The sequence below is a fragment of the Pieris brassicae genome, chromosome 4, assembly GCF_905147105.1.
Source record: "Pieris brassicae chromosome 4, ilPieBrab1.1, whole genome shotgun sequence".
In the NCBI taxonomy this organism is placed as follows: Eukaryota; Metazoa; Arthropoda; class Insecta; order Lepidoptera; family Pieridae; genus Pieris; species Pieris brassicae.
The window spans coordinates 11,874,120-11,901,802 of record NC_059668.1 but is presented as its reverse complement, the minus strand read 5'-3'; the positions used below and the strand labels follow the sequence as shown (position 1 = coordinate 11,901,802).

The window sequence follows — 27,683 nt, the reverse complement described above, 5'->3', positions numbered from 1 at the left end:
CTCAAGGCCAGAAGGCTCGCGAGTGCGTGGCTGGCCATTTATTTATTTAATAACTATTTGTTCGTGGTACAGCATTCATCATATAATAAGTGAAATTCATGATTTATTAAGAATTTCTTTAACACCACATTAACTTAACCAAATTTATTTCAATTATTTTTATAAAGCAAAAGAAGTGACTTGTACCGTACGACTGGCTAAGTGTTTAAAATTGAATTAATTAATATACATGATAAAATAATACAACGGAAGTTCGTGGAAGCTTTACTTAATTTAATAAAAAGAGTTAAGGTAAAATGTAAATACTTTTACACCCGCTATAGCTATTTCACGTCTTGAAGTATAAAAAGAATATAACTTTATAAAGCTCATTACAAAAGCCTTTATACATTTAAGCTACATCCACTGGTCTTATGAGTTTGGTATAGTTTTTACTTATAAACACCTTTTAAGTAAGTTTTAATTTATCTACAATATTTAAATGTAGAAATAACAAACTTACAATCTTTGTACCTAGTTACCACGGCCAATGTCTGATGCGCAGACTTGTAACATTGGAAAAAATTTACCAAATTGTATATAGATATGTTTCTCAAGATTTAGGTTTAAAGATGATGCATACTATGGTGAAATTGTAAATAGTAGGGAATTATCAGAATAGGTTTCGTTAAGTTCCTCAATTTTAAAAGAAACAAAACACACCATAAATTCATTAGCTTTTTTGCAATAATGAGAATCAGCCGACATTCCCCTTGATTTCTGAAGGTTCACTAAGCTTAATCATAATATAGATATGTTGCTAGATAAAGAGTGAAGATAGTATATTTTCAGCCAACCACGTCACTGAACACCTATAACTCTACAAAGATGGAGAATTGCACTTATAAGTGCGTTCCAATCCAAAATGTTAAGGCGCTAAGCGATAAATCATATTTTGGTTAAAAGTAGACAAGCCAGAAATTTTGCTAAAGATGGCATTTAATAACTTTAATGCATTAAATACTCAGTTCACAATGTTAAGCCATCCTCACAGAAGAATACGTGTGAAACTTTGTATAAAATGTAATATATAACTTTTACACATCCAAACAACATCACTACATCAACATCAAGTAGGGCGTATAAAACCGGCTACAACGAACAATTCACTTAAATATTCCTTTAACATATACGATCACAGTAAATGGTAGCAATTCTACTATTCGGTACTCATGAACAAGTTTATGTAATGACGTGGGAAGTAATAAATTTAAACATTTTTATGAGTTATAAAATATCAAGCTAATAACAAAATAGTTTGTTTAAATTAAATATTAAATTAAAATTCCAAAAAAACAAAACACAAATATATCATGTGCTCTTTACGTTCCCGTAGTTCGTAGCAATGCCGGGTACCTGAATGCTACGCTTTTGCTACGAGACCCATCACTAAACCATTTCATTACATATACGACCTTAAATGAGTACCCATATATAACCACGAGCTCAATACACAACCGAAACATTTCTTTACTTAGAATTCATACCATTATTTATTACTTGACTCTTAACGAACAATATCAATCTTCCCGACCCCTACTCAAACTGAACCTACGATGAAACTTAAACGGCTTTTTCTTTTCCTGCTTTTCCTCTGGCTTCCCATCAACTAGATTATCTGTGCTCTTTGTCACTTGAACGCTTTTCCGCCTATTCTTCATTGATTTGACTAGTCTATAGAATTTTCCTTTTTTCTTCGTAGGGTCTATGTTGAGGTCGGAAAGTTCTTCAACTTCTACGCTGAACTCTGATGATATGTCTCCCAAGTCTTCGACACTCTGACTCTCTACTTCCTTGACTTGTACTTGTGGGACCGAGAGTTTCTTGGATGTATTTGGTTTTGGTTCCTGCGGAGGAGCTGGCGGAGGCGGAGCATCCGGGTCAATGCACTGAAAATATTCAAAAATACTATTATAATCTATTAGTTTTCATCTGGCATTTATTAATCACAAGTTCTCGACATCTCAATTGGAAAGTGAATCTCACATAATATAAGGGATATTATTAGCCATTTAGACACATAATAAAAGTTGTTAGCGGGTATAAAACATACTAAAAGACTATATATAACATACTGTACATACACGTATAAAGTTTATAATATGAATGTATATAATAAAATACTATACAGAGTATAAATAAAAGATTATTATTATTATTTGTTATTTTTTATTGCCAATGGCAGTGGCCTTTTCACTAGTACTTATATTAGAAGATTTGAATGTTTGTTTGTATTTTTATATTGAATAGACCCTTAATAAGAAAATTAGTTCACCATTAGAACCCTTCGTTATTACTGATGAACATAGGTTGTTGTAATTTTGGAGTTAAGGCTCTGTATGAAATTACGAGGTGTGAAAAATAATCATTGTTTTTAATCACTTACGCTGCGGTAACTATTGTAAATAGAGCAATGTTATGTACTACACATTTTATAGAAGACATCAACATCTACAAGTCCTCGATACCATGTGTCTAACAAAAAATATTTTTGCATTTAAAAGCCTTTTTAGCGACAAAAACTTTAAACATCTATAGACTACGACCGAATTAATTCAGGTGGAACCGCAGAACACAAAAAGTTAAATATAAATTTATAACAGGCGATGTAAATTGTTTACAAACCATTTACAGATAATTATCTCAATTCAAATGCTGTTTATTTTATCAAAAGCAAACATTAAAAGCAAAACCCTTTCAAAGGCCTCCACTCTTTTCGATAGCTCAAGATCTCTTGAAATGTCGACAACAATCGAAGCGTACAAAAAAATAATGGATAAAGCTTGGAAAGCCGATTCTCCAAATGAGATACTTCGTAAGTCTGCAAACTGCGGTTGTGATACAAGGAACTCCTCAAAGAGAAGGAAATAAACCAATAAAGGCTTATTTCCGAAAAACGATTACTTTAAAAGACGATGCTAACTTATGTGAAGTTAGTGTAACCGGGACTCGTAAAACAGCTTTTGTTTTGTAACTCACTCGATCACTAATATTTCTTTGGAAACTTTTCCTTTGAGTACAAAACGTATTTATTTACATTTTTAATGATTCTTAGGTTGCAAGTATGACAATTCTTACACCTCCCAATATAGAAGAAACATTTCCCCCTAAATTAAAGAAAAGAAATAGGGACATAGCTTTTTGCAAATAAAGACTCAATTAAATGTCTCCCGACATTTGCGCGTTCTGTGTAACACGCACAAAACGCGCATATCTTAAAACGTTGATATGCTATGCCCCACTATTAGTTATTACTAACCATTACATAGCAACTAAGATCGAATTGTTACTAACTCTAACTAAAACTACATATCGGTATAATCTGAAATCAGAAATGATTATTATTTGTGCGTACCACCAGTCAAGTGGTTTAGGTTAATGCATATAAAAACAGCTTGGAATAACTGCTATTGCTAATATCGCCAAAGCACTTACATCTTCAAGTTTAATTCTATATGAGGGAACCTGTTCAGGGTGTCGCCAGGGCTTGTGGTAAGGGTGATCAGTTAGTGCCTTCCACCCGGGATAGCGACGGGCAGCTGCTTGTAATTGATGAACTAATCTTGGAGCGAGCTGTGCTGTTACCCTGAAGAAGATAATATTATTTTTATGAATTTTCTTATATATTACGACATTTAATTAACTGTCTAGAGATTCAATTAACTCTCTGATTTAACTACTTTACTGCGACAAATCAACTACTTATACACTCACTAATATTATTAAATCTCTGACAGGTTTATTTTATTATTTGTCATGATTAGTAAGAAATATTTTTGTCTAAAGAAAAAATATTACCAATTTAAATTCTTGTTATTTTCTAGAATAGGACTACAAAGTCATTATGACATTTTGGTTAAAATAATCTCGGCTCGATGATGTCAGCCAGTGTTTGAACACGTAAGAGACCTACATAAGTAAGTAAGTAATATAAACATTGCAATAACAAGGACCTGTTGACAAGCCAAGCGGGCAACGCGCCTCTCGGATCAGACCGAGACACATAGCCCAGCCAACTACCCGGACCGACTGTTCTCGAACGAACAACGAACCCGGTCAGCAACGATAAGGCCCTGGAATTAAAGATGAACTTATTATTACTAAAATTATTTAATATGAACTATTGTTGGCCTAGTAGCGTACGACTCTTAAAAGTAATCCAACAATGAAATTTTCTGTCTATGTGTGCATTTAACACTCGCTCATATGGTGAAAGAAAACATCGTGAGGAAACCACGCACAAGGCACGCCTCAAAAAATTCGATTTCAAGTGTCGGATACAGAAAGATCACCTACTTACTTGCCTATTAAAAAAGCAAATGATCGCAAAACAAATTCAGAAATCTGACGAATGGTTGTGGCGCCACTGGTTTTTTATATAATTTTTTTATTTAGAATAAGTTTGTATTAATACTCATACTTGGATTTATCCAATTATTTTAATAATTTATACCATTTCTAGTGTACTCTTCATATTTATTTCTTTAACACAAGATGGTTAAAACCAAAACTATGAAGTTATATCAAAAAATATTCAGCTCGTTTTGTTAGACGTCATAGACAACGTCATAGTAAATAATGTTTAATGTAAACAAGTGATTGACGATGTAATCGTATATATTAGTTGCCTTTTCACAATAACTTATAATTATAGGTAATCATAAGATAAAGCCAACAACAATTTGCACGGTTTCATTTTATTACCTTAATCTCCATAAAATACTGTCCATTATAATTTATACTTCCATGTAATGTTCATGTCACGTAAAATATTTATTCATCAATGATGATATAATATTTTGTGTACACTTAAAAATGCCTAGTCTACATAAATTGAAAAGTTTGCTAAACCTAGTTTGTGAAACTTTTTTAATAAAAAGTTAAGAGTGTCAGAGGAAATGAATATTTAAGCCAGCTTTTATCCCAAGTAACGGAACTGACAAAATTTCCTTTCTATTTTTTTTCAAACTTTTATACTAAATTGCATTTTTTACTTCAACATCTTTAGGTTTATTCTGGACTGTACTTGTTTTATTACGCTGTATAGTACTTGATTGATATATCAGTCACTTTCCTGTTTAACGTTGAAATTAACCATATTTAACAATGTAAAGTCAATGAAGTCTGTGAAAAATTTGAATCTATCGGGTACAAGGTGTACCTTGTGCTGGTTGACCTAATAATGCTAAACATATGGCACTTTAATAATAATAGACTACACGTAGATATTATGTTAGTTCATTAGCATACATTTCTAAATTTCTTATTTCTATTTTTAAGATAAATTTCACTCTTCCTTCCTGAAGAATAGTACAAAAAGTGACATCAAACAATCATTCACTCGCGCACACCACGGGATCTATCATTCGGAGTGTTGTGTAATTACTATATATTGAGAGATATAAATTAATCATCGGGTATATTAAACTGGCAAATAGTAATGAGATTTACAGAAGGAAAACGAATCTAAATAATTACAACGCCAATGTCATGAACTCCACAGTACATTCACCAAGGCCGATACGGATTGAGGCATATCTTATCTAGAGTGGCATAATGAGATGCGATCGAATTTGCCACGCTTTTTTGTATTATCTAACAATCTATTAAATATAGTGCCTTGAAGCATGTTTACTATTTGAAATATTTCAAATCAAACTTAGGCTTTAATAGGGAATAAGCATATCTTTTCATCAAAGTCAAACTAGAAGGAAGAGAATAATAGCCTTACCTAACAAATCCTTTTCTTGGTGGATAGTCCTTGTGGTACACAGAATGGTTAAGGATCATCTTCTCGTCACCCGTGTCAAGCCAGGAGCGCTGCAGCACGAAATCACGGTTCTTGAGCGGCGCTGGACATGACACTGAAGAGAAATGTTCATCATCACATTGGTTTCTAAACTAAAACCATTCTGTTTTGATCCAAATGTTTATTTTCTTTACGTATAAAGTAGTGTTTTCGTTTATTATTTTTACTTAAATAAAAAATGATGAATGATAATGAAATAATTTATATTTTAGAGACTTGTCAGTTTGTTGACTTTTTACACTGTATGTGAGTGTTTTATAGGAATGAGACAGAATAAGAAAATCTGCCTTGCTGCCACTGCCTTATAAAAAAATATTTATAATGTATTATTATCCCTTATACTATAAATAAACCTTAGCAAATTTTTCAATCTTATATACCTATCACTCGAGAATACCTACTGTGTTTATAAAAAAATTAAGTTAAAATAAAGTGAGTAATCACGAAAGGATTTTACAATCATAAAATGAATATTAAATCACCTCGCGTTCCACATTAAATAGGTCAAACCACATAATTGGAAATGTAATTATCGAAAGCATCTATTGTAAAATAATCTCTTGAAATAACCACTGATATTTTATTATTCATAACCATTGTATAATGTGGACTGAATACTTATATTACGAATATAACGACTTTACAACACAATATCAGTACTGTAGAACATATTTCAACTATCGGATACTTTTGTTTATTTCGCAATAAATATTTATAACATGAATTGTAGAGTTATTGTGTATATTTCATTAAATTTTTTGGACATTATCGAATTGGAATTATAACTGTAAGGATTTACTGTATTACTGTACTTTTGTGAATAAATAAATAAACATTATTTCAGTTAGCAACTTGTATTTTGTAACTCCTACACACTATTTTTGAAATCAGTGCAATTTTTTAAACAATAATTCCGTCTCTTTATGATATCGTTAACACCATTTGTCAGCAAGAAAATACTTAGTATTTTAGTTCAAACGTCGTTACGTTTGAGAAACGCAATTTTCTGACAGGTTTCTATGTTTCCAATATTGATTTTACGTAAAATTTACCTATCCCAAGTAATTCACATTTTTCCACCACCGTCCTTATTCATGATATTAAATTTTAGTTTGTTATATAAAGTGTATAATATGAAATTGCGATAAACGCGGTTAATACATACGTAAACTCCCTTTGATGTAATTTGGATATAAAGTAAATCCCCGACCTTTACGTATATTGTTTATAGCCGAATGATCAGCGGATTGGTTTTGAAAATGCAATTAATAGGAATTGCTACTGCTGTATTAAAGATTTCCTCACAAGGGAGGTAGAATAGTAGTTTATGCAGCTGTCATGTGATAGAGGGTATTAAAACATAAATGAAGTTGAAAATAAGAGTACACGAGTGTTTTAATACCTAATTATATGGAGTTGCGTACACTACTTTATTTAATCTCATGGCTATCGGTAGCTTCATTATATAAAATGCAATATAAAAGAAACAGATTATTTATTATAATAATTATTCACATTTTGAATATTGCAATTATGAACCTGAATACCAGGTTGGGAGGCGCTATAAGAGCTAGTCGTTGTCGGGGTTGACAACGGAACGTTTATATTAATTTAATTTTTATTATTTTCTATGGAATTGAGTATCGAATTGGATATTAAGATTTTGTTAGTTATAGAATCGTCTATGTAGCCTTCTGCAGCTGCTGTTGACTGCCACCCTTCGTGACGCTTTAGTGCTGTTATGTCTCCGCCAGCATCAATAAGGTCGTAAAAGTTCTGCGGAAGCAATGTCCCGTGTACGAATCTGAGTTTGGAAGATTAAGATAACTGGTTGTCGTTTTACCCAACATTCCAAATTTGTTAATACCAACTCTTTGTTGGGTGCATTTCCCAGAAATGTCATTCAAAAAGAAGGAAGGATTGCTACATAAATTTGGTCGCAGTTCTATGTATTGTTTACATAATTGCTAATATTTGCCCGTTATGGTATATATTATTATATATTAGTGCAATCTGTTACAATAGTATAAGTACTTAAGTTATATGAAGCCAGTAAAAATCTATGTATAAAGCAATTACTTAGTGAGATGGCGTTTAGTAACTACTATATTCTATTTAAATTTCATATATATCTAATAAATCAATACTTATTACCTTCGTTGGAAGATATAATTTATCGGGCACTTTCTTACCTTTATATCCTTGTGATTAACGTTTCAAAAATGATACAAGTTTTGAATATTTGGTAATATCAATTTCGCTGTAAATACTCAGTGTACTTTCAATCTTAGAATATTTAGACCATAAGGACGAACACTTAAAGTTATCCGATAACTCTTGAAAGTAGGCTAACAAAACGGAACATTTCGGAAAATGAGTTAGCCTTTTTGTTAATTTTCCAAGTTATAAAGTCTTGGAAACATTTGTCGTACGCCTTTCTTGGTTTTTCTGGCAAAAGACTATTCGTCAGTTTCGTAGCTGTTTCTAGAATGTCAGGTGGAGTTAAATTATAAACAGTATCGTCGGTGTTGCTTGACATTTTTGCCACTAAAGTTTTATCCAACAACATATTACTCAAATTCGTATGTACGAAATAGCGCTAAAATGGAAAAAGTTTGTTATTGGTCTGGAACCAGCACGTTGCGCGCGCAGCGCGCTCCCCACATTTAATGTGTACTTAAATTGAATTGAATCCTCCTTGGTCGGCACATTGTACTTTAATAATTAAAAAATTGTTTTAAAGCATTGTTTTGTTAGGAGAATAATGCATTCATTTAATTTGTTTCTTAAAGAAGTATGTTAATAATATGCCAATAAAAGTCTGTATTTCATTTCATAATTAGAATATTATGTAAGAATTAGATTATATAAAAGTCATTATAGAAAATAAGCTTTATTAGTTTTAAAGGATAGGGGGAAACTGACTAAAGGCTCATCCGACGTTAAGTGAAACTACTCATAGATACTTACAATGTTAAAAGGATCTCGAGTGTGTCGCTCTTTTAAGAGGTGGTACGATGGTGGTGATTTTTTAATACTAAATGAAACGACGACTCCACTGACGCGTTTAAAGCGAAAAATGTGTTCATTATAGAAAAATATACACATACAGGAATGATTAAATAAAATAACTATAAATAACTAGGTGTTCCGTGCATTTTTATCCGCTTTATGTCGTAAAAATGTTAAAGATAACCTATCAAATGTACTAAATAAATGTCGTTAAATTCAAATACCGTATGAGATAAACTTTACTAAATTTGGTATGATTCCCAGAAAATGTTACAAATTGCACTTATGGCTGTCATAAATACATAAATCAACATCCTTTGTTATATTTATTATCGCATATGAAACATGTTAGACAAATCATTTAAAATATGCGATACTCTAAATTGTGTGCAATTTTTATTTCGGTCGTATGATTTGGGTTGGAATTATTGGCAACTGTACTGAATCCAACCAGTCTTTTGTTCCGGGTCACTCTTGCGTGTTGCAGTTAACGTATTGAAGTTTTTCAAACGTCAAAAAATCAGCCTTCTATGGCTGAGTTACAAAGCAATTAAACGCTTAAAGCTATTTATAAAATTGACAGTCTTAAAATCATTTGCGACTGGTATTCTAAAGTATTAGCTAAACGGAGGCTCATATGATGTTAAGTGATACCGTCGTACGTACAACTACATCACTGGTATGCTCTTTTCTTGACGGAAAGACTATCTTACAAAGATATAAGAATCAGATATAAATAACATTTTTATTCCAATAAACATTAACACTACCTTTGATTACGTCCAAACATGCTATATTTTAATAAATGTATGAATATATTTTATAAAAAAAGAGCTTTTTTCTGTCAAGTACACCAGCTGTATTTCGCATAAAGCTAGGAAGCCCGCATTGCAACAGGGTCGCATTCACTACCTAGAGTAATTAATATTTATGAATCTCGTGCATTACTTTTCACTCTAATTTAAAAGCTCTTTTTGTTGTAAATAATACAAGTTTATATTTATTTTAATTTTCGTCTAACATCCTCTTAAAAACTGAAATACGTTCTGTGTTTATCTATCTACCACATTTCTTCACCGAGACATCGTGGAATTTGGGCTCATACATAAATATATATATATATACAGAATTTGGTACAATTTATTGTATGCACTTACACACTACGGCAAGCCATGGAGCTAACTTTTGTTTAGTCAAACATTTAACGCAAAATTTGTAAATATGATTATAGTGCGTAAGTATAAAGATTTGACTTAAACATTATAAAACATACGTGCATGATTTTAAAACGCGAAACGTAACATATATGTTAAAATGAATTAAATTCACTGTAGATATTGTATATGTTTCTTTTAAACTTTAAATATAGTTCCTTTCATGTTAACCATTGTCACAAAATTTAATATTCTCTTAAAAACAATATTATTATTGAGATAGACATACCAACTCCTCCAACGTTTTTTCTAGAAAATATTTTTGATTAAAATAAATTTCATGATCATAAATTTTAATGTGTCTCTCAGTTCGACTCTGTAACTCGCATTCCTGAATCACAACGCTATCACGTTTCATACCTGCAGTGGTATTCATGCCTTGATGCTTTTCATGCCTTCACGTCGCCTATTTACATTCATGCCAACGTTGGCTATTTGCATTGTCATCTGCGTTTAGCCGCGCTTCGAGACTAACTCATATTGTTATCTGATGGTCTTTCTGGGCTTACCTAACCTTTTGATGTGTAGATAATTTGGCATACAATAAACTTCGTATATAATTTAAAATTTTATAAATATGCCCTAATATCTAATGAAACAAGTTAAACTAATCCACTTTTAGAATACATAAATTGGAACATTGTCATTGACACGAGATATAACAGTGATTGTAGATTGTCCTTATTTATATTTTCTAAATTTAGTCATAGAATTTGAGCAAGCATTAGCTGAGCTTGCTTCTATTTAGGTCTGAACTGAGTGTGTATTTGCGTTATAATGTTGGCTGTCTTCCTTAGAATCGAAAGAATATTTGTTTTGTGTCAACACAGTGCTTCTGTTTATATTGACATAATAAATATAACTCAGCAATGTGCCTGTGGATGTATTATATTTTTATCTCAATTTTTAGTAATAAAAAGAACATGAATATTTCGAGCAAAAGACATTGGTTGATTAACTATGACAATTGATAAAATATGACTTTTGCAAAGATTTAATATAAAATTAAGAAAATCGAATTAAAAAAAATGTATTGTTTATGGAAAAAAATCTTATCTTTTATAGGAATACTTGAAAACATTGCGTTCCTGTGAGTAGATGCATAAAAGGTTGTAGGACTAAGGGGGATTGACAAAGCCGCGTGTCTAAAATTGCACCCTTTCTCCTCATCCAGCTCTGTAGCATGCTCAGGGGACAATAACCTCACCCTCCTTCGAGATAAAACTGATACCACCCTTAAAACTTACGTCGTTAAATAAAAATGGCCTATAAACTTACTGTTCACCACAGAATATGAATTGTAATCTGACACCTCATAGCTACGTCAAATTACGTCATAATATTTTTATTGTTTCTGTTTGTTTTACTGTTAATGTCATTATATATATAACCGAGAATGAATCGAAAGACGAATGTCAGGACCATACCAAGTGGAGATCCGTGGTCTCTGCCAATGCCTTCGGGAAAAAGGCATGATAATATAAATGAATATAAATTGGGGAAATTTTTCGGTATACAAGTCTTGTTACTCACTGGCATAGTACCCAACGTCGTTGTTGACATTGATGTGGCCGGCGTCCTCGGCCGCCAACATATGCGTGTCCCACACTGACCGGTACTCTGGGTCATGGAGCACGTCGTAAAGTGCATCCGGTTCCACGTCTTCGAAATCCGCAACCACCTGAAATAATAAAAAAATCAAAATCTGCGAATGTAAGAAAGAACACAAAAATAGCTATTATGTATTATGTAATAGCTATTTTTGTAATTCACTAAAGAATTAAAAGAGATATTGTTGAAATAAAAACCTTTCGTATTACGTATTGGTTAGTTGTGTTTCTGCACCATTGAAAAATATTAAAAATAATAAATAAAACACAGTAGGTTTTTATGATTGTTTTAAACCTTTTAACTAGAAAAAACCTAGGAATATCAAAATACACCTCCTTAAATAAACCAAATATATATATATAAAGATATAAATATAGCTACCATAAAAGTGGATAATGTGAATTTAATGAACGTGTATCAATGATTACCCTATCAAAAACTCTTTAAAGGTAAGTGATACATGCTAACTACCGTCATAAATAAACACATTTTTTTAAATATGAAACGCCAAAAAGGGCGTCATCGCAGACCATGAACACCCATTTTAATGGATGCATTCACTGCCTTCGCGGAAGGAGTATTTTTTCTAAACAATTAAAGGTCGCCCAGGGATTACTCCCACCGGGAGTCGTTTTCACGGTTCGCTCGTACACAAAAAATAGCATTATCTCTCTCTTTCTCAGATTACACATATTATACCAAACTGTATAAAAGGAATTAAATGACAAAAAGTGTATACTAGTAACCTTAATAATGTTGTATATTGGGCCTAAAGTTGAAACGACACTTATTATATACGTTTATCGATATCTAGAAGAGGGAAATGGCTCACAAATTGCGGTAAACCTTCTCCACTATCGATCTGCGTTTAGACCATCGGCTCTATAGTCGACATAATTAAAACTTTGCCACTTCCTCACATGGCGTGACGTGAAAAGTTTATAATTATTTCACATGATTTATTTGTCTATATTTTTAGTTAACATTTTAATGAAAGCCTCTATTTTTTAATTAGTTTTAAAATTATTGAGTTTTCGCATGTTGAGACTTGGAATGAAGCCTCGAAGGAATAGACCACTGTATAAATTGAAATGGAATTAATGGTTTTCCATATATATATAGACCGATATATATCCTATTATTAAATATATAAGACTACATGGTTATAGAGTACAGTTTTAAAAGCTTGCTTATTGAACCCTACTAACCCTTAGATTTAAGTTATTAAGTTGTAATTACTAACATAATTATGGAACCATGTTTTCCGAAATAAACAATTGTATTTATTATTATGATTTATTTTATTCTTGCCAAATCGACGGAGATAGTTTGCTGATCACGATGTTTATAATAATATCATCATCTTAGTTAATAATTAATTTTGAAAAATTATTACTACTGACGCCTATTAAATTCTAACTTTTCTTAATAAAGCAACATTTGGGTATATTCTTCGTAAAATAGCAGTAAAAATATCTGTACACGGTAATAGATAAAATATATCTTCAACCCGATATTTTCTCCTGTATAGCCGAAGTGGAAAATGCTTAACGCAGTGCTACTGAATATTTTATAATTTCTCACAACCCATAAACGTTTTAGTTTTTTAGACTTAATAAATATAAATTTGTTATATGTATACCAATTTAATTTAATTTACATGAATGTCTCTGTATAATATGTCCATTATAAAAAAAAATATTTGAACATCTTTCAATTGTTTCTAAAATATATATAATCAACATATATATTTTATATGAAAAAGCAGAAAAGAAACTGTTACAAGAAAACTGTGTTTGTAAAATATCAAAAAGCAGGAAACTCATTTCTGGACTATTTCCCTGGCGAGTAAGTGTTCATAAACAAAACTACAATGCTACGTCGCAACGTAGCGTTATATCTACGAGTTCTGAGTTTGTCAGATGACATTATGAAGTGTATGGTTACTAGAACAAATTAAGTATATATAACAATATGATTTTCTTCCGGTTCCAGCTAGTTTTCGAGGAAAAGACTTAATACTCATAGAGGAAGTAAACCTTCTTGTGTTTATATTACATTTTCTTGCTTTTTTTCTCTTGAATTGTTACTTGGCTCAATCTATTTGTAAAACTTTGATTGTAGAATTAAATTAATTTATGTATATTTTGTATGTATAATACGAATAGTAACCTCGCCTAATAATCCTTCAATCGTAAATATAATAAAGTTTCTTAATTGATATCTGGCCTAGTGTATGTGGACGTTTTAGTTTGCAGGACATACTTAGGTAACACTGGAAATGTTTAGAAAATGAAAAATGTCTTAATGTAGACTGTTGCCAATACTTTTTTTTTTTCGAAGTAATCTCCGTTCCTCTCTATACATCGTTGCATTCGATGGAAAATTCTTCCTCTTCAATGCCATTTTCGTACGCTTACGCCACATTTTCAGGGCTGGTAAAGCGACGCCACGAAATTTATTTTTAGTTCTTGGGAATAAATGAAAGTCGCAGGGCGCCAGGTCAGGACTGTATGGCGGATGACTCATTATCTCGACACCTGCCATAGTAAAATATTCAACAGTCCGTTTTGCGGAGTGCGCTGAATCATTGTCGTAGTAAAGAAGGATACTGCTTCGAGGGCGCTGCTGTCGAATTTTTTCAAAGACAACAGACAAACAGTGATTGACATACCAGTCTGTAGTAACGGTCCTTCCATCTTCTGGAACTGTCACGTAATGACCTTTCTTCCTTAGTTTTTTCCTTGTTTACCTTAGTTGGCCAATCCTCTAGAGGAAACACTCACTGAGCTGATTGTCTTTTGGTTTCGGGTTCGTAGAAATATATCCAGCTTTCATCACCTCTGATGATGTCAAATACAGCATTTGAGGTGTTTCTGGTCGTCAGTAAAAGTATAGGGAATCCATCTGGGACAAAGCTTCCTGACTTCCTGACGAAATGTTCGTGTAATATTTTTTTACTTGACTCATACCAATGCCTATGCTTGCCCATATCTACTGATAGGTCACTCTCTTATCTTCCTTTATTATGCGTCAAACAGCACTGATGTTATCTTCAGTAGTCGCTTTTAAAGGACGTCCATCACGGGAATCATCATTGAGATTGCTAAGTCCACGCTTAAACTCGTTAAACAACTTGTAAATAGTGCCACGAGATGGAGCTTCATTAAGAAATGCTAATCGCAGCCTATCATAGCTTTGTTGTTGGGAAAGCCCACAACGAAAGCCATTATAAATCATTGACAGAAAATTATCTCGCATTAGGTTCATTTCACGTGTAACAAGAGTTTTAGTTTTGCCGCCAATTCACAAAAAGAAATAACAAATTATACAGTAGGTTAAAAAAGCGTTCTAAAATTGAAATTCAAAAAAAGTTTTCATTAACAATGTTTCTAAGTGGCCAGTTCTAAATATTTTCAGTGTTACCGACGTACTAGTTCCATTGGAGAGTAGACGCATACTCATCTAGTACTAGATAAGTATCTATATACCAGACGATCTTTATTGTTAACACTAAACCAGTAAAAGCAGCGCTTAAAGAAGAAAAATATTTGCCGATATTTACCACCCATTTTTTTAGAGCTTGGAAATATATATAAAATAATTAAATAAAAAAATCTTCTGTCGCAATTTGATTTCATCATTAATTCCAGAAAGTGTTCAGTTGAATAAACAAAAAGAATAGCGAATCGTGAGTTCATTGACACGACACGAGTTATAAAAGGCTGTATTACTTGAGGTTTCTGGGTTTTTGGATTTTATCCAATCCAACAGTGCATTATATTTATTTACAGCTATTCGTTTATATTGATCTAATTATATGGCACAGTTTAAAATAATAGAATAACTTATTGCTGAGAATATTGTCATCTGGAGTAATTTCAATGTAAACGTCTAAACTAGCAACATAAACCAAGCATATTTGATACATACCGAAGCACAGTAAAGCTTCATGTCTTAAAAGCAATCGAATAAATTTGACAGTCTGGCCAAACATTACCAGGAGTAAGAGTTTTTTTACTATTCACATCAAAAATAAGACCATAATTTAATAACAGCACACGCTACAATAGTCTGCCAAGTTATTAGGAAATCTTTTCTTGATTTCGACCGCAGAGAATATGTTGACTCACTTAGGGCTACCAAAGTAAAGGTCAAATAAATTTAGACTTGGGGCTTATTTAAGATAACAAATACTATAAATATATAGCGATGTGCGCATGTAATATAAGATAAAAAGATATCTACCCAATAGTAATAGGAGGACGGTACAACATTTATTCTCACAAACCTTACGCTTTGCTTGACTTAGTTCGTTTTGTTCGCCTCAATTAGCCGGAAGATCACAATCCCATGAAATAATTATTATTGCTTTGCACAAAAGATAAATTAGGACAGTAGTAGATGCAAGATGCATAAAAAAACGGTACCGGTAACGGTAACGGCGGTATCGCGTAACATCAGGTGAGCCTCTTGCCAGTTTGCCTCCTATTACATAAAAAAAATGTTTACTTCATACATCATTTAGTAAACTTAACTAACTGTTAACACGATCTTTCAGGTTTAAAAAATATATGATTTTTAAGATTGTAAATCAAAATAATGAGATTGAGATCCCAGAAACACCGAAAGTATTGTCATGTTAATGAAAGGAAACCACTTCAGCCATTCAATCACTTAGAATCATTAATTTCCTTGTAAATTAGAAGTGGTAGCCCTACGGTTGATGGCCGGGCAAAATTGATTCAAGTTCTTTTAAAGGCAATCTTCTCCTCGCCCCCAACGGATGCGACCTCGACTAGTGACTATTACATTATGGGATAAAATTATTGACACAGCCTTCGCTGACATTTTTAATAGTTTCAAAAGTCCTATATATTTTCAAATTAGGCCATTTGAGTTATACACTATACTTTATGCATTTATATTTCCAGTAAATATTTCCAGTAAATAAAAAAGGTTAAATAAAAGATTAATATTATATTCGAATTAGTTATAAAATGGCGCAAGTTTTATCTTGGCCTGCGGGCTGGATGCTGAAATATTACACTCGTTGCGAAGCCGGTGTGAGCTGCTAATTTAGTACTGAATGGACAAATTTAAATGTGGTGTAATGTATTTCATTTAGTTGTCTATAAATTTATAAGCTAAGTAAACTAAATAAATGATACGAAGGCAGACTTTATGAATGAACATTGTAATTTATGGTATATATAATCAAAGCAGCTTCTCACTGTTAATCTCGTCTTTAAACTCACTTAGTGGTGTACTCGTCAGTCTAAAAAAGTCTAATCGACCATTTACTTAAGTGCTAATGTAATGTTTTTGCTACATTACTTATATAACCTAACATTAGCTAACTTACATGTGTATTTCAGTTAAGAATAAAGAGCGATTTATACGTAATAAATAACCTCATTTGTTTTCATACATCCATATAGTTTGAGATAACATTCCTATTCTCCGTAATTTAAAATATGTTAACATGTCTTACATTCGTTGCAGGATCACTTAGTTTTTTGAAACAATAAAAACCTTAAGTTACAGTTTTGTTAATCCAGCGTCGCAATACCTAATTTTATGTTGGTTATCAGGTTTGTTCTACACCATTAAAGATAGTTAACACTTAGCTACGAGCACTGTGTTTCATTTTGAAAGTTCACCACCTAACTTATTTCGCGTAAAAAAAATTTTCCTCTTGTATCTTTATACTAAAATTAAGCATTAGTAAAGGGTCAAAAAACCCCACCTTTGACAACACCACAGTCTCATGTGTTTATTATATTGGAATAATTAAGTAAATAGATATTATAAATTCTTTAACGAATATAAATACAATTTCTTCACAGCAGTCGCGGCCTTAAAATAAAAGTAGTTTATACCATCTAAAGTTTTAAACATAAATATATATTACAGAGTTTTCAAGAAAGATTAAAATTAAATATCTTAAATGTGATTAGAATAGAAAATGCAGATGCACGTTTAACGAGAGCAATGAAAATTTAATTTTCATACATTTGCGTTAAAATCAAATGCATTTTCCTAGAAACTCGTCGTATTCAACAGATCGTATTTAATTACGCTTCGTCGGTAAGACAAGAATTGTACAGCACAGTAACGGCTGCTTCGAAATAATTCTCGCTATTGCAGAATATAACAATGTCAGTTATTAAAAACATAAAATATTTAATAGAAAAAGTTTGTGACATTAAGTAGAGTTTACTTATTAAGTGGTGTATATAATTTTATTTCTATTCATGAGTCTACTATTCTCAAATAAAAATTATCATATTTTATTAACAAGTAAATTATTCAAAAAATTATATATTAGAACTTGAATTCGAACCTTGTGTTAGTTACCATAATTAAATAAATAACGACACTAAATTATATCTATTCCAGAGGTTCTCATCCACAAGACTTAAAATTCTTTATCGAAGTTAACATTTACTACGGTCTAACCAATTGCAAACACTTAAATAGATTCTACCTTCTTTTAGTTTAAAAAACAATAAACATCTAATGACAAACAACTTAGCCAATTTATTAATAAACTGGAAGGCGTTTAAGATACAGGTTAGGCATAGGTAAAACGCTAGTTCTCATAAAATTATATTATGTACAAGGTTAACCAAAATGAATAGTGTATCTCAACGATTCGTTGCCTATTGTATGTTCACAACCTTTAGAATGTCACTACAAAATGTAATTGTTTTTTTTGTTTGGATTTTGATTTGTTTTTTAATTTAAAGTATTTGTAAGAGTGTTCAGTCATAAAACGTCCCTATAATGCGTTTATTTATTTACTCAGCATGTTTATACTTTTTCCTAACTTTGGCGCTTAATTCCCAAAACAAGCCCTAACTAACTACTGAGAGTAAGTTACAAAAAAAGCTTTATCTTTCATTTATTTAGTAAACACTAATTTAGGCATGTAAATGAACCCTCCGGAAGTGATGTCATAAAGTAGAATTATGGGGTCAAATTTCCCCTTAATATTCAGTGGTCGATTTCATTTGTGAAACGTTTGAAGAATGTGTTGAAGTAAAGGGACTATTTTCTACTAAACGTATTTTTCATGTTTAATATGGACGGTCTCCTATATATTGGCGATGAAAACTGCTATGATGCCATTAATAATACTTTGATTAATATACTAACTAGATACGCATATTACTTTTATATTGATAACAAAAACTCAATAAAATATAATATCAGATACAGCATTTTATAAAATATATTTATGTAACTTAGTTATTTTTATCATTATTTCTTAATTATATTTTATGCAACTTCATAACTGAGTTTGTTCAACGCACTTAACGTTCACAAGAAGAATTTAATGAATTTTCAAATAAATGAATACACAATTAGCGATAGTTATAAATTTTGTTTGCTTTGAAGACAAAATCGCAACAGCAAACGAATTCTCTGCATAGTTTGACTTCGGAAGTTATGACAACAAACTCGTGGTCTGCATATAATATGAGATAATTCTATGAGAAGATTAGTTGGAAGATGTTGATATTTTGTTCGAAGTTTGTTTTCAGCATAGCTCTGAAATTGTACACGAATCAAACTTCTTGACAGAAGTCAATTTAAGGTTCAAGTTAAGACAATTTCATATTCCTATTAGTTAAATAGTGTAAGTAATTCACTATCTTCATATAAAAATGGGCATGTTATTTACTTCGGTAAATTACAGGAATATAATGTAAAGTTCTGCAGTACCGCATGCGGTAGCCAGATTGATGGTGTGTTAGTGATAATCCTTAATGTAGTAACATAATGTTAAATCAAACTATAGATTTCTTTTCCCTTCTTGTAGAATGTCAGATCTAAGTCAATAAATAAGACAACTTGACCCTTGAAGATTTCTAGATTATGGAAGCCGTTTTGCTTCATAATATTTAATAAAATTTCGGCTAGTAATTATATATTAGCCTCAAAATAAATGTACGTGATTTAATATTTAGTAAAAAGTTATTTACATTTTGTTGTAACGTTTTTTTTTCAGCAGAAAATTGATTATACATTTGCCCAAATATGTTTGTAGCTTATGTGAATATTTTTATTCTGAGCTTTAAATTATAGATATCTTTCCGATCCTTAATAGACTAATAAGAATAAATTCGCCTTATGAGAAAACAAGTACAATAATTAGCTATTGCGCTTAGAATGTTGCTCAAAGTGCCAATTTTTTAAACCTAAGAAATGGGATAAGCAATAACTTGGTCTGAGTTGAATTTCTCGTATCGCAGAATTAAACGCTTGGTTAGTGTTTAAATTGCCACTTAAGAAAGAAAGTACTATTTTGTATTCAGATTTTTTTGTACATTTATAACATCCCTTTTTCTTAGTAAAGTAATGTGAATTTAAAACGATTATTTCATAAATTGGAGGAGTGTTGGCTTCGTAGCTTAAGCGTACACCCCTCAACCCAAAGGTCCTGCGTTCGAATCACGGCTGTACACCAATACTTTACTTTTTAGGTGCGTACTTATTCTTACGGTGAAGGAAAATATTGTGAAGGAACCAGCATGCCTTAGAGCTAAAAATCGACTGCGTGTGTTAGCCACAAAAACCTTCCTTCAAGTAGGTGATAGAGGCGCGGCCTATCTTGTACCGATGCTTTATTTTCTGCTGCTCCTACTTAATGTACACTCGTTTTAATAGATAACTCGAAAACAAAAGTTGTCTATTACTACTTTTAACAAGAGTCATTACAAGTGGGTGAAGTTAGAGACGTGAGGAAACTTTCACATTTTGGCTCCGCTAAGTGTCGGCTCGTACCAAGCGAGTTGCCCTCAATTAAAATTAGTTTTCTCTTATCACATGACACTCTCAACATACTTGTGTCATAGTTAGACTCGTAATGCCTTAGCGTAATTTACGGGTTAAAATAAAAACGTTTCATGACTAAAAATGTGTGTGGCTTTCCAGATAAATCTCATGACATTTTTAATAGAAGATTCACTACGAAACTAAAATATTTTAGTCCTTAAGGACAGAAGTAACCATTCTAAATTCCGTCAGTTTAAATTTAATGCTCACTTCTTTTTAATAGATTTGTCAACTTTTGTCAACACATTCATAATTAAATTGCTACTATATTACTTGCATGGTTAAGGAATATTTTTTTTATAGCTGACAATTGAAGATCCCTTTACGCTAAATACATACATAACATAGGAAATACGAAACTCAAATAAGAGTAATCGTAATATTAGCTCAATATACATATTGATTATGCTAAAAGCTTTTCACCATTATCATTTAAACACTTGTAACATTATTAAACAAACCTTGACGGTCCGAAGCGCGCCATGGGCGGCATCTTCGGCCCAAACTTTGACGCCGTCCCTCTCATACTCCAGATTCCAGCCGATGTCAGAAGCAAGGAGGTTCTTTAAGGTTTGGAAATCAGAGTCGTCTGCCACTCGCGCCTCACCACGCACCCAGCCAGTACCGCCCATTCGCGCGACATCACAGTACGCGGTCCAAATGACACACTACTACCGGCCGCGCGGGACTCGGCAAGGCACGCATGCGCAGGGTAGCTTTTTTCGACCGCGTCCTAAAAGCGCTATTTGTTTGCATATTAACAGTGGGGTTTAAAACTGTTTAGCTTTTATGGAGTTTAATTTTATTACATTGTCTTGGACAGCGTTTTGGATTTGTCGAACTTCCAAATCTGTATTTATATGCAATTTATGCATATATACAAATTAAGGTATAAATATAGATAATAAAGTTAAAATAAAAATAACTTTATATATCCGAGTAAAGAGTTATGCTTGTCGTTTTTCAGTTTCCGTAGTGCAGTCAAACGCACTGCGTAATGCGGAAATTGCCTTTGACACCCCGAGGAAAATTGGTTAATAAACTTGGATTCTTGGACCTTTAATCATATTCCAAACATATTAAGAAGACATGATACAAAAAAGGAGTCATAACCAGATATTTGTATGATCCTGTACTTAACAGTGGGAGATGTAGCATTACATTATATGATATATAGTTTTAATGTTTAAAGAACTTTAGTAGAAATGTTTTTTATTACATGAGAACCTTATTATATACAAACGATATACATGTCGCTAAAAGCCGTCCTAAGTACTGCAGGCATTGTCTGATATGTATCTATGATGCCATTTTTAATTGATTAAACTCGCTAATATTACGAATTTTAGACGTAGATATAATATACAAGATTTTCCTTCATATGCCATATAAAATCAATAATTAAAAATAACCAAAATATTTTTTTTCTGATCAAATAAACAAACCTTTAAATAGTTATTATATAATAATTTAGGTTCGGATCTCTGCTCAAGATAGATATCGCTAAGTTCTATTCTCTAACCACAGTTAATATTATAGGACGGACGGAATGGCATTGCAATGTCAGTTGTCTCACCGCTCGTCACTACCACAGACCACAAATAGATAGTTCAATCGAAACGGAATTGATTTACTGGAGTATAACTAATTCTGTGTATTTCTAAATTTTGACGCCTTCGATTGTAATTTAGCAATATATTTGAAAACAATAGTATTTATTACATATCTACTTCAACTTACGTCTTAGTTCTTAATTACGAGCCACTGTTTCCTTAAATAACATCTTTTTGTCCTCTCTAGGCACGACAGTCATTCCATCGTGCATAGCCGGTTTCAGCGCGAGAACTCAATCACCCTCGTAGTCTTGGAATGCAAGGCTGTGGCTTCCCGACGAACAGAAATCCTTGGAGAAGTGAGGTCACTTCGTGAAGCCTGTGCACTTTACGGGTAATTTTTGATCTTCTGGATGGAGCTAAGCTGGTATAATATATAAAGCAGGTCTTTACGCACAACCAAATGGGCGTCCACACAGCATACATACATACATTTCCAGCATCCTCTATTACTATTACTATTCGCGATGCCTGGAATACATTAGGCCGCCCGTTGTACAATGTATTTTAAGCTAAGAGAAAGAAAATATTTCCTCTTTTGATATATATATTATAATAAATGTAGTTAACTTTGAAGCAAGCAATAAAGAATAATTGGAAACACATTTATCATAGAAACTAATGATAGACCACACCTTTAGTGCTGACAAACCCAATTTCGACTTTCACGCCTCGTAATGCTCTTATACGCGTAGCAACTAGATACGACCTTCCGACCTCCCTCTCACTTCGTTAAGAATGTAATTAATCAATGGTGTCCACTGTTTATGTCAAGAAATTTAGTATGAACGATATCATTTAAATCGTATCGGGTGGCCTTAATTGAGGAGATTTGTTTTAAGAGGTTTTTTCTTTTCTATTCAGTTAATACGAATACCTATATACATTTATATCTCTATCCTGTTTTCACCTTAACATAATTTGTATACAACATAACATGTTGAATTTGGTTTTTAGTATCGGTTAAATGGTAACGAGCAAAGTACAATCTAACTGCAATTTTCTTATGTAGCCAAGTTCACATTTCAAGGATCGTCATGCTCGCTTAAATGTCATTACTTGTGGCGGCGTCCATGCGTCGGGCTGTCTCGCGAAGGGGCCGATGGTTGGCCATGCGTCATACTCGTGAACGGGTGCTACTTGTGGTGACTGGTCGTAGTTGAATTCGTATATGCGGTGATGTTAGTAATTTCGCCTATGTATTTGCGTGTTGTTCCCACGAGAATGTAAGTACGTGCTCCTATTTCACCATACCTTCTGCTGATAGAGGATCTTTGACAATCTGAGACAAAGCTTTGTTTTCAATTTATTTTGTTCTTATTTATTACTTACGATGTCATGTGGAACATGGTGTAATGGTTGCAGCTCCTTACAAACGTTGTGTAATACAAAAAAAAACAGTTTATTGCCTGTTCTTCTCTTCGGTTCTACGCCCTTGATTTGAGAACTGGCAGTAAATGTAAAATTTACTAAAAAGCATTTAATGTATACGTCTTTCTCTTTAACGTTCATAAGTGTACATTGTGTTACCTATATGAATAAACTATTTTTGACTTTGACTTTTACTAAAAGTTAAAATCCAGTGACATTACAACCCTTGGGTATTTATTGGCTTCAGATTTCTGGCTCTCTTCAATTCAAATCTTTACTTAATAGGCAAGTAGGGGATTAGCCTTTTGTGCGTGATACTCATCCTTGCCGTAAAAAAGTCCTTGGATTTTTTTCTCCTTGGGATATTTCCAACGGGATCCAAACGGGAATGTTTCCAATTGCTTACCCTATTGTTTCGAGGTCCTTCACAACTCCATCCCACCAACGTAGCCTCGGTCTACCGGGTTTTCTCTTGTCACGGGTTGTGAGTTTAGTAGGGACCTTGGGGTTCTGTCGTTCGCCATTCGGTGCACATGTCCCATCCACTTGAGCCTGTTGCATTTTATGAATTGGACGATGTTGGCGTCGTCTAGGACGATATAAAGTTCCTCATTATAGCGAATACGCAAAACACCGTCGTCGCAAACAGGACCAAAGATTCTTCGAAGAATCATCCGCTCGAAAATTAGGAGTGAAGTCTCGTCTTTCTTGCTAAGGGGCCAGGTTTCAGAACCATAAGTGAGCACTGGTCGCAGAAGAGTTTTGTACAGAACAAGCTTGGTATTCTTCTTAAGAAGTCGTGATCAAAAATATCTACGAAGGCCAAAGTAGCAGCGACTTGCCATCATGATGTGTCATTATCACTAGTTAAGCTTACGTCGTCCACGACAAGGAGATTCCTTGTTCCAAACAGATTACAGGCCTGTATAAAAGCCAAAAGTGGCCATTTCGTATAGAATATATTTTTTATTTTTTTCTGTGACTTTAATAAATATGTAGGTATACATTTTAATAATATTACATTACTTCATTAAAATGCATTTTCATTTGTAACAGAACTTATGCCTGGTCTACGTAGAATTTATTTTTATAGAACATGTATTTTAATTACAAACTAGTATTTGTCTGATCGTTTAAAATGTCCTATGTAACGAATTCCAAAACACAGTATGTAGTCTCGAATAACTACCGTTTTAGCCCCTATGAACAACCACGCAAAGCCCGAAGGACTTTTGTTTTGTATCTTAATTAAAACTTCTTTTGTTACAGAATATATTTATTAACAAATGATCGAAAATAATTATACCTAATTCATATAATATGATGTAGTTTGATAAAGTCAAAAGCATTGTAAATAATTAATGTTCTTAGATATTAACAAACGGCTATAAGGAAGCTAGTTATTAAAATTTTATTGGTTTTACGCACTCAGAGTTAACTCGAAGATTTCAACTAACTCTTTACACTTATATACTTAAGCTAAGTACTCGAAAGATTAATTTATATATTGTAGTTAACAATGGCCGATCTGCGGCAGGGTGCCCTAGCAATGATCACGCCAGGCGTACCAAGCGGAAAGACCGTGGCGAGCGAATATTAACTTAGCACATCTCGCTGCTGGTCCTATGTCTTCACTTCTTAGTTCTGAAACATTGTATACTTTAATACAAATCCACGAATTATATCATATTTCACCCATACAATTCGCAGAGGCGATGAGAACTTGAGGAACCTCTTTGTTGTTGGTAAAACAGAAGGCAAAAGATAAACGTGGCCGTTCAATACTCATTGTCCTTAAAACTATGCACTGTTATAAGAGAGGCACTGGACAGAAACCTGTGGAAACAGATTGTCGACTCCTGATGTTTCCTTGCTGCCACGTCGCTCAGACATGAGCTACCGACTGAAGAGAGAGAGATTTTTAATAAATTCAAGTTATACTCACGATCACAGGTGACATGGCATTCTTTACCAGGCCAGTTACTTTTGTTGCATCAATAGCGATCATTTATCTGAAACAAGCCATGATCCCAGGAGCCATCTGTATTCATGATACCCATGGCATCATTTCTTCGACTGCTCTCTTTTTCGATAATACAGACCCCTATGAAAATAATAAAAAATCATTCAAATAAAACTTACGACATTACAAATATAAAACCAGGTAGGCCTGTGTATCTAAAAAAAGTCCATCGGTGCATAGCCGAGGGGATCGAACCTACGACCTCACTGATGAGAATCGCACTCAGCAGCTACTAGGCCAACACTGTTCATTACTAAGATATATGCTGCAATTTTTATAAATTTTTTTATAGTTGCTAGTTGTATTAGCACTTAATTTTTATAGTAATAAAGCACAAATAGTTGGTTGCGGCGCTCTCTTGCCTCCGTCAATGTGCCAGCCATTTTGGAGGGATCGCAAGAGAAGATGGCAAGCGGCCCAATGAGATGTCGTTGATCCCTTGGAAGATGGGCTTTGGTATGGACGCTACTTGTGTGGACACGTTAGCCCCGTTCTACCTCCTTCGGACGAGCAAAAAGCTGAAGCGGCCGCACAGCAGACGGAAACTGCCACAGGGACCAAACTTTTTAAATTTACTTTTTATTAATTTTAAATTATTTTTATTATTACTATGTAGGTTAAGAAAATGGTATACAGTATATTTGGTATAATGAAACGTTATTAATTACTGAAACGAATAAATTGGTATTTCGATGGCACATTAATAATGCAACAGTATTCATATGCGAGGAGGTTATTGAACTTATAAACCCAAATGACAAGAATGTATTATTTTAACACGCGTTGAATGATAACAGTTTAAGATTTATTCAAGATATATAAATAAAAGGTTTTTCGAATAACAAATTAAAGCTAAAAACGTCATTCGACGAACTCGACGTAAACTATCATTTACTAAAACTTATTCAGCCATAGGATATCCTTTAGGTCAGGACTATAACTCTCCTCCAAAAAATCCCAAAGCTCTTTAGAACTCTCTAGATCTTAAGGTGAAAAGTTAAAAATTTACAAAATATACTCACAATCCCGCATTTTGCTTTTAGGAAAACCATGGTGTCTTAATTGTCTCACTAATTCACATTTCGAAAATTCTCGAGCGGATACCAAATTTAAGACAGAAAAAATTGTAAATAAAAATAATTTCATTTTGCAATAAAATACCCTACTGTTGAGAAATAAAGTGTACAACTTTTGTGGATACAAGTGTCTTATATAGCCAGATTCGGATAAAATAAACCGATACACATGAGGATAACTTTATCCATACGTAATAGAGAGGAAAAAATTAATGTCACAAATTTGTTTCAAATAATAACAAGACTTTGTATGACAAATTTGTAAGATTTTACAGTTTATTATAGATAAAAATAAAATTACCTTATATATAACAACACCTCATTCAAAAATCGTAATACAAATAATAATAATATATCATTAATAATATAATACATATATATGTACAAAATGTTTTAAATGTATATGATGAATGTATATAATTTATTCTCAATTATATTTTCAAAATGTTTATTGTCTTATGGGCGTCCAAATTTTTTTACTATGATAACATTTAAGTTTGTAAATAAAATATATATTTCATATGTGTATGGTACGTATGTTTTTGTATAAATTATATTATTAAAAAAATTAGTTAAATGCCATATTTCGAAGACGGAATAGGCTTGTATTAGATAAATTCAAACGTTTTCCCGTTAAGATCATAAATTAATGTAAAAGGAAATGTCTGTTTAATCAATTTTAAGGAAAAAGGCTTGAGCTAAAACTCAACGGAGAGCAGTAATTAAGAATGCGACTCCCAATCCCGTGGTTGTGTGTTCAAATCCCAAATAAATTATTGGGTACATTGAAAAAAATATTACGATTTTCTCGGAAGGTGAAGGTAACTTATTGAAGAAAGCATGACTTAGACCTAATAATCGATGGCATTTTTCGGATACAGAAGGCTCATCACAAGCTTGTTCATTTAAGAAGTTATTAAAATACAGATACGAGACTATGAGATTTCTTACTATTATTAATTCTTCGGTTTTTAAGAATACTGATAGATGCACGAACACGGAAATACCGTGAACTTGAACGCAAGCTACACACTTATACACCTGTATTTCTGTCAATTACCTAATTGACAT

The 27,683-nt window shown here is 32.7% G+C and overlaps 2 protein-coding genes across 2 annotated transcripts; both read right to left on the bottom strand.

Moving 5' to 3' along the window:
• Nucleotides 1-187: 187 nt before the first annotated feature.
• On the bottom strand, nt 188-21,177 carry LOC123708480 (START domain-containing protein 10-like). The gene is made up of 6 exons (XM_045659210.1): nt 20,991-21,177; nt 11,608-11,755; nt 5,771-5,903; nt 3,993-4,112; nt 3,475-3,625; nt 188-1,928 (listed from the first exon to the last, which is right to left on the bottom strand). Exons 1-6 carry the CDS (start codon nt 21,159-21,161, stop codon nt 1,560-1,562), a joined length of 1,092 nt encoding a protein of 363 aa, XP_045515166.1. The 5' UTR covers nt 21,162-21,177; the 3' UTR covers nt 188-1,559.
• Nucleotides 21,178-25,026: 3,849 nt separating this feature from the next.
• On the bottom strand, nt 25,027-26,682 carry LOC123708353 (lysozyme-like). The gene is given in 3 exon segments (XM_045659030.1): nt 25,027-25,157; nt 25,459-25,617; nt 26,559-26,682. Coding segments are annotated over 3 exon segments (414 nt in total).
• Between the last annotated feature and the right edge of the window lie 1,001 nt (nt 26,683-27,683).

Coding starts and splice junctions, on each gene's coding strand:
- LOC123708480 (XM_045659210.1), bottom strand. CDS start 21,161: ATGGGCGGTACTGGCTGGGTGCGTGGTGAGGCGCGAGTGGCAGACGAC. Junction 3,626..3,992: donor CCCGCTTGGCTTGTCAACAG/GTCCTTGTTATT, acceptor TATCTTCTTCAG/GGTAACAGCACAGCTCGCTC. Junction 1,929..3,474: donor ATAGAATTAAACTTGAAGAT/GTAAGTGCTTTG, acceptor GAATATTTTCAG/TGCATTGACCCGGATGCTCC.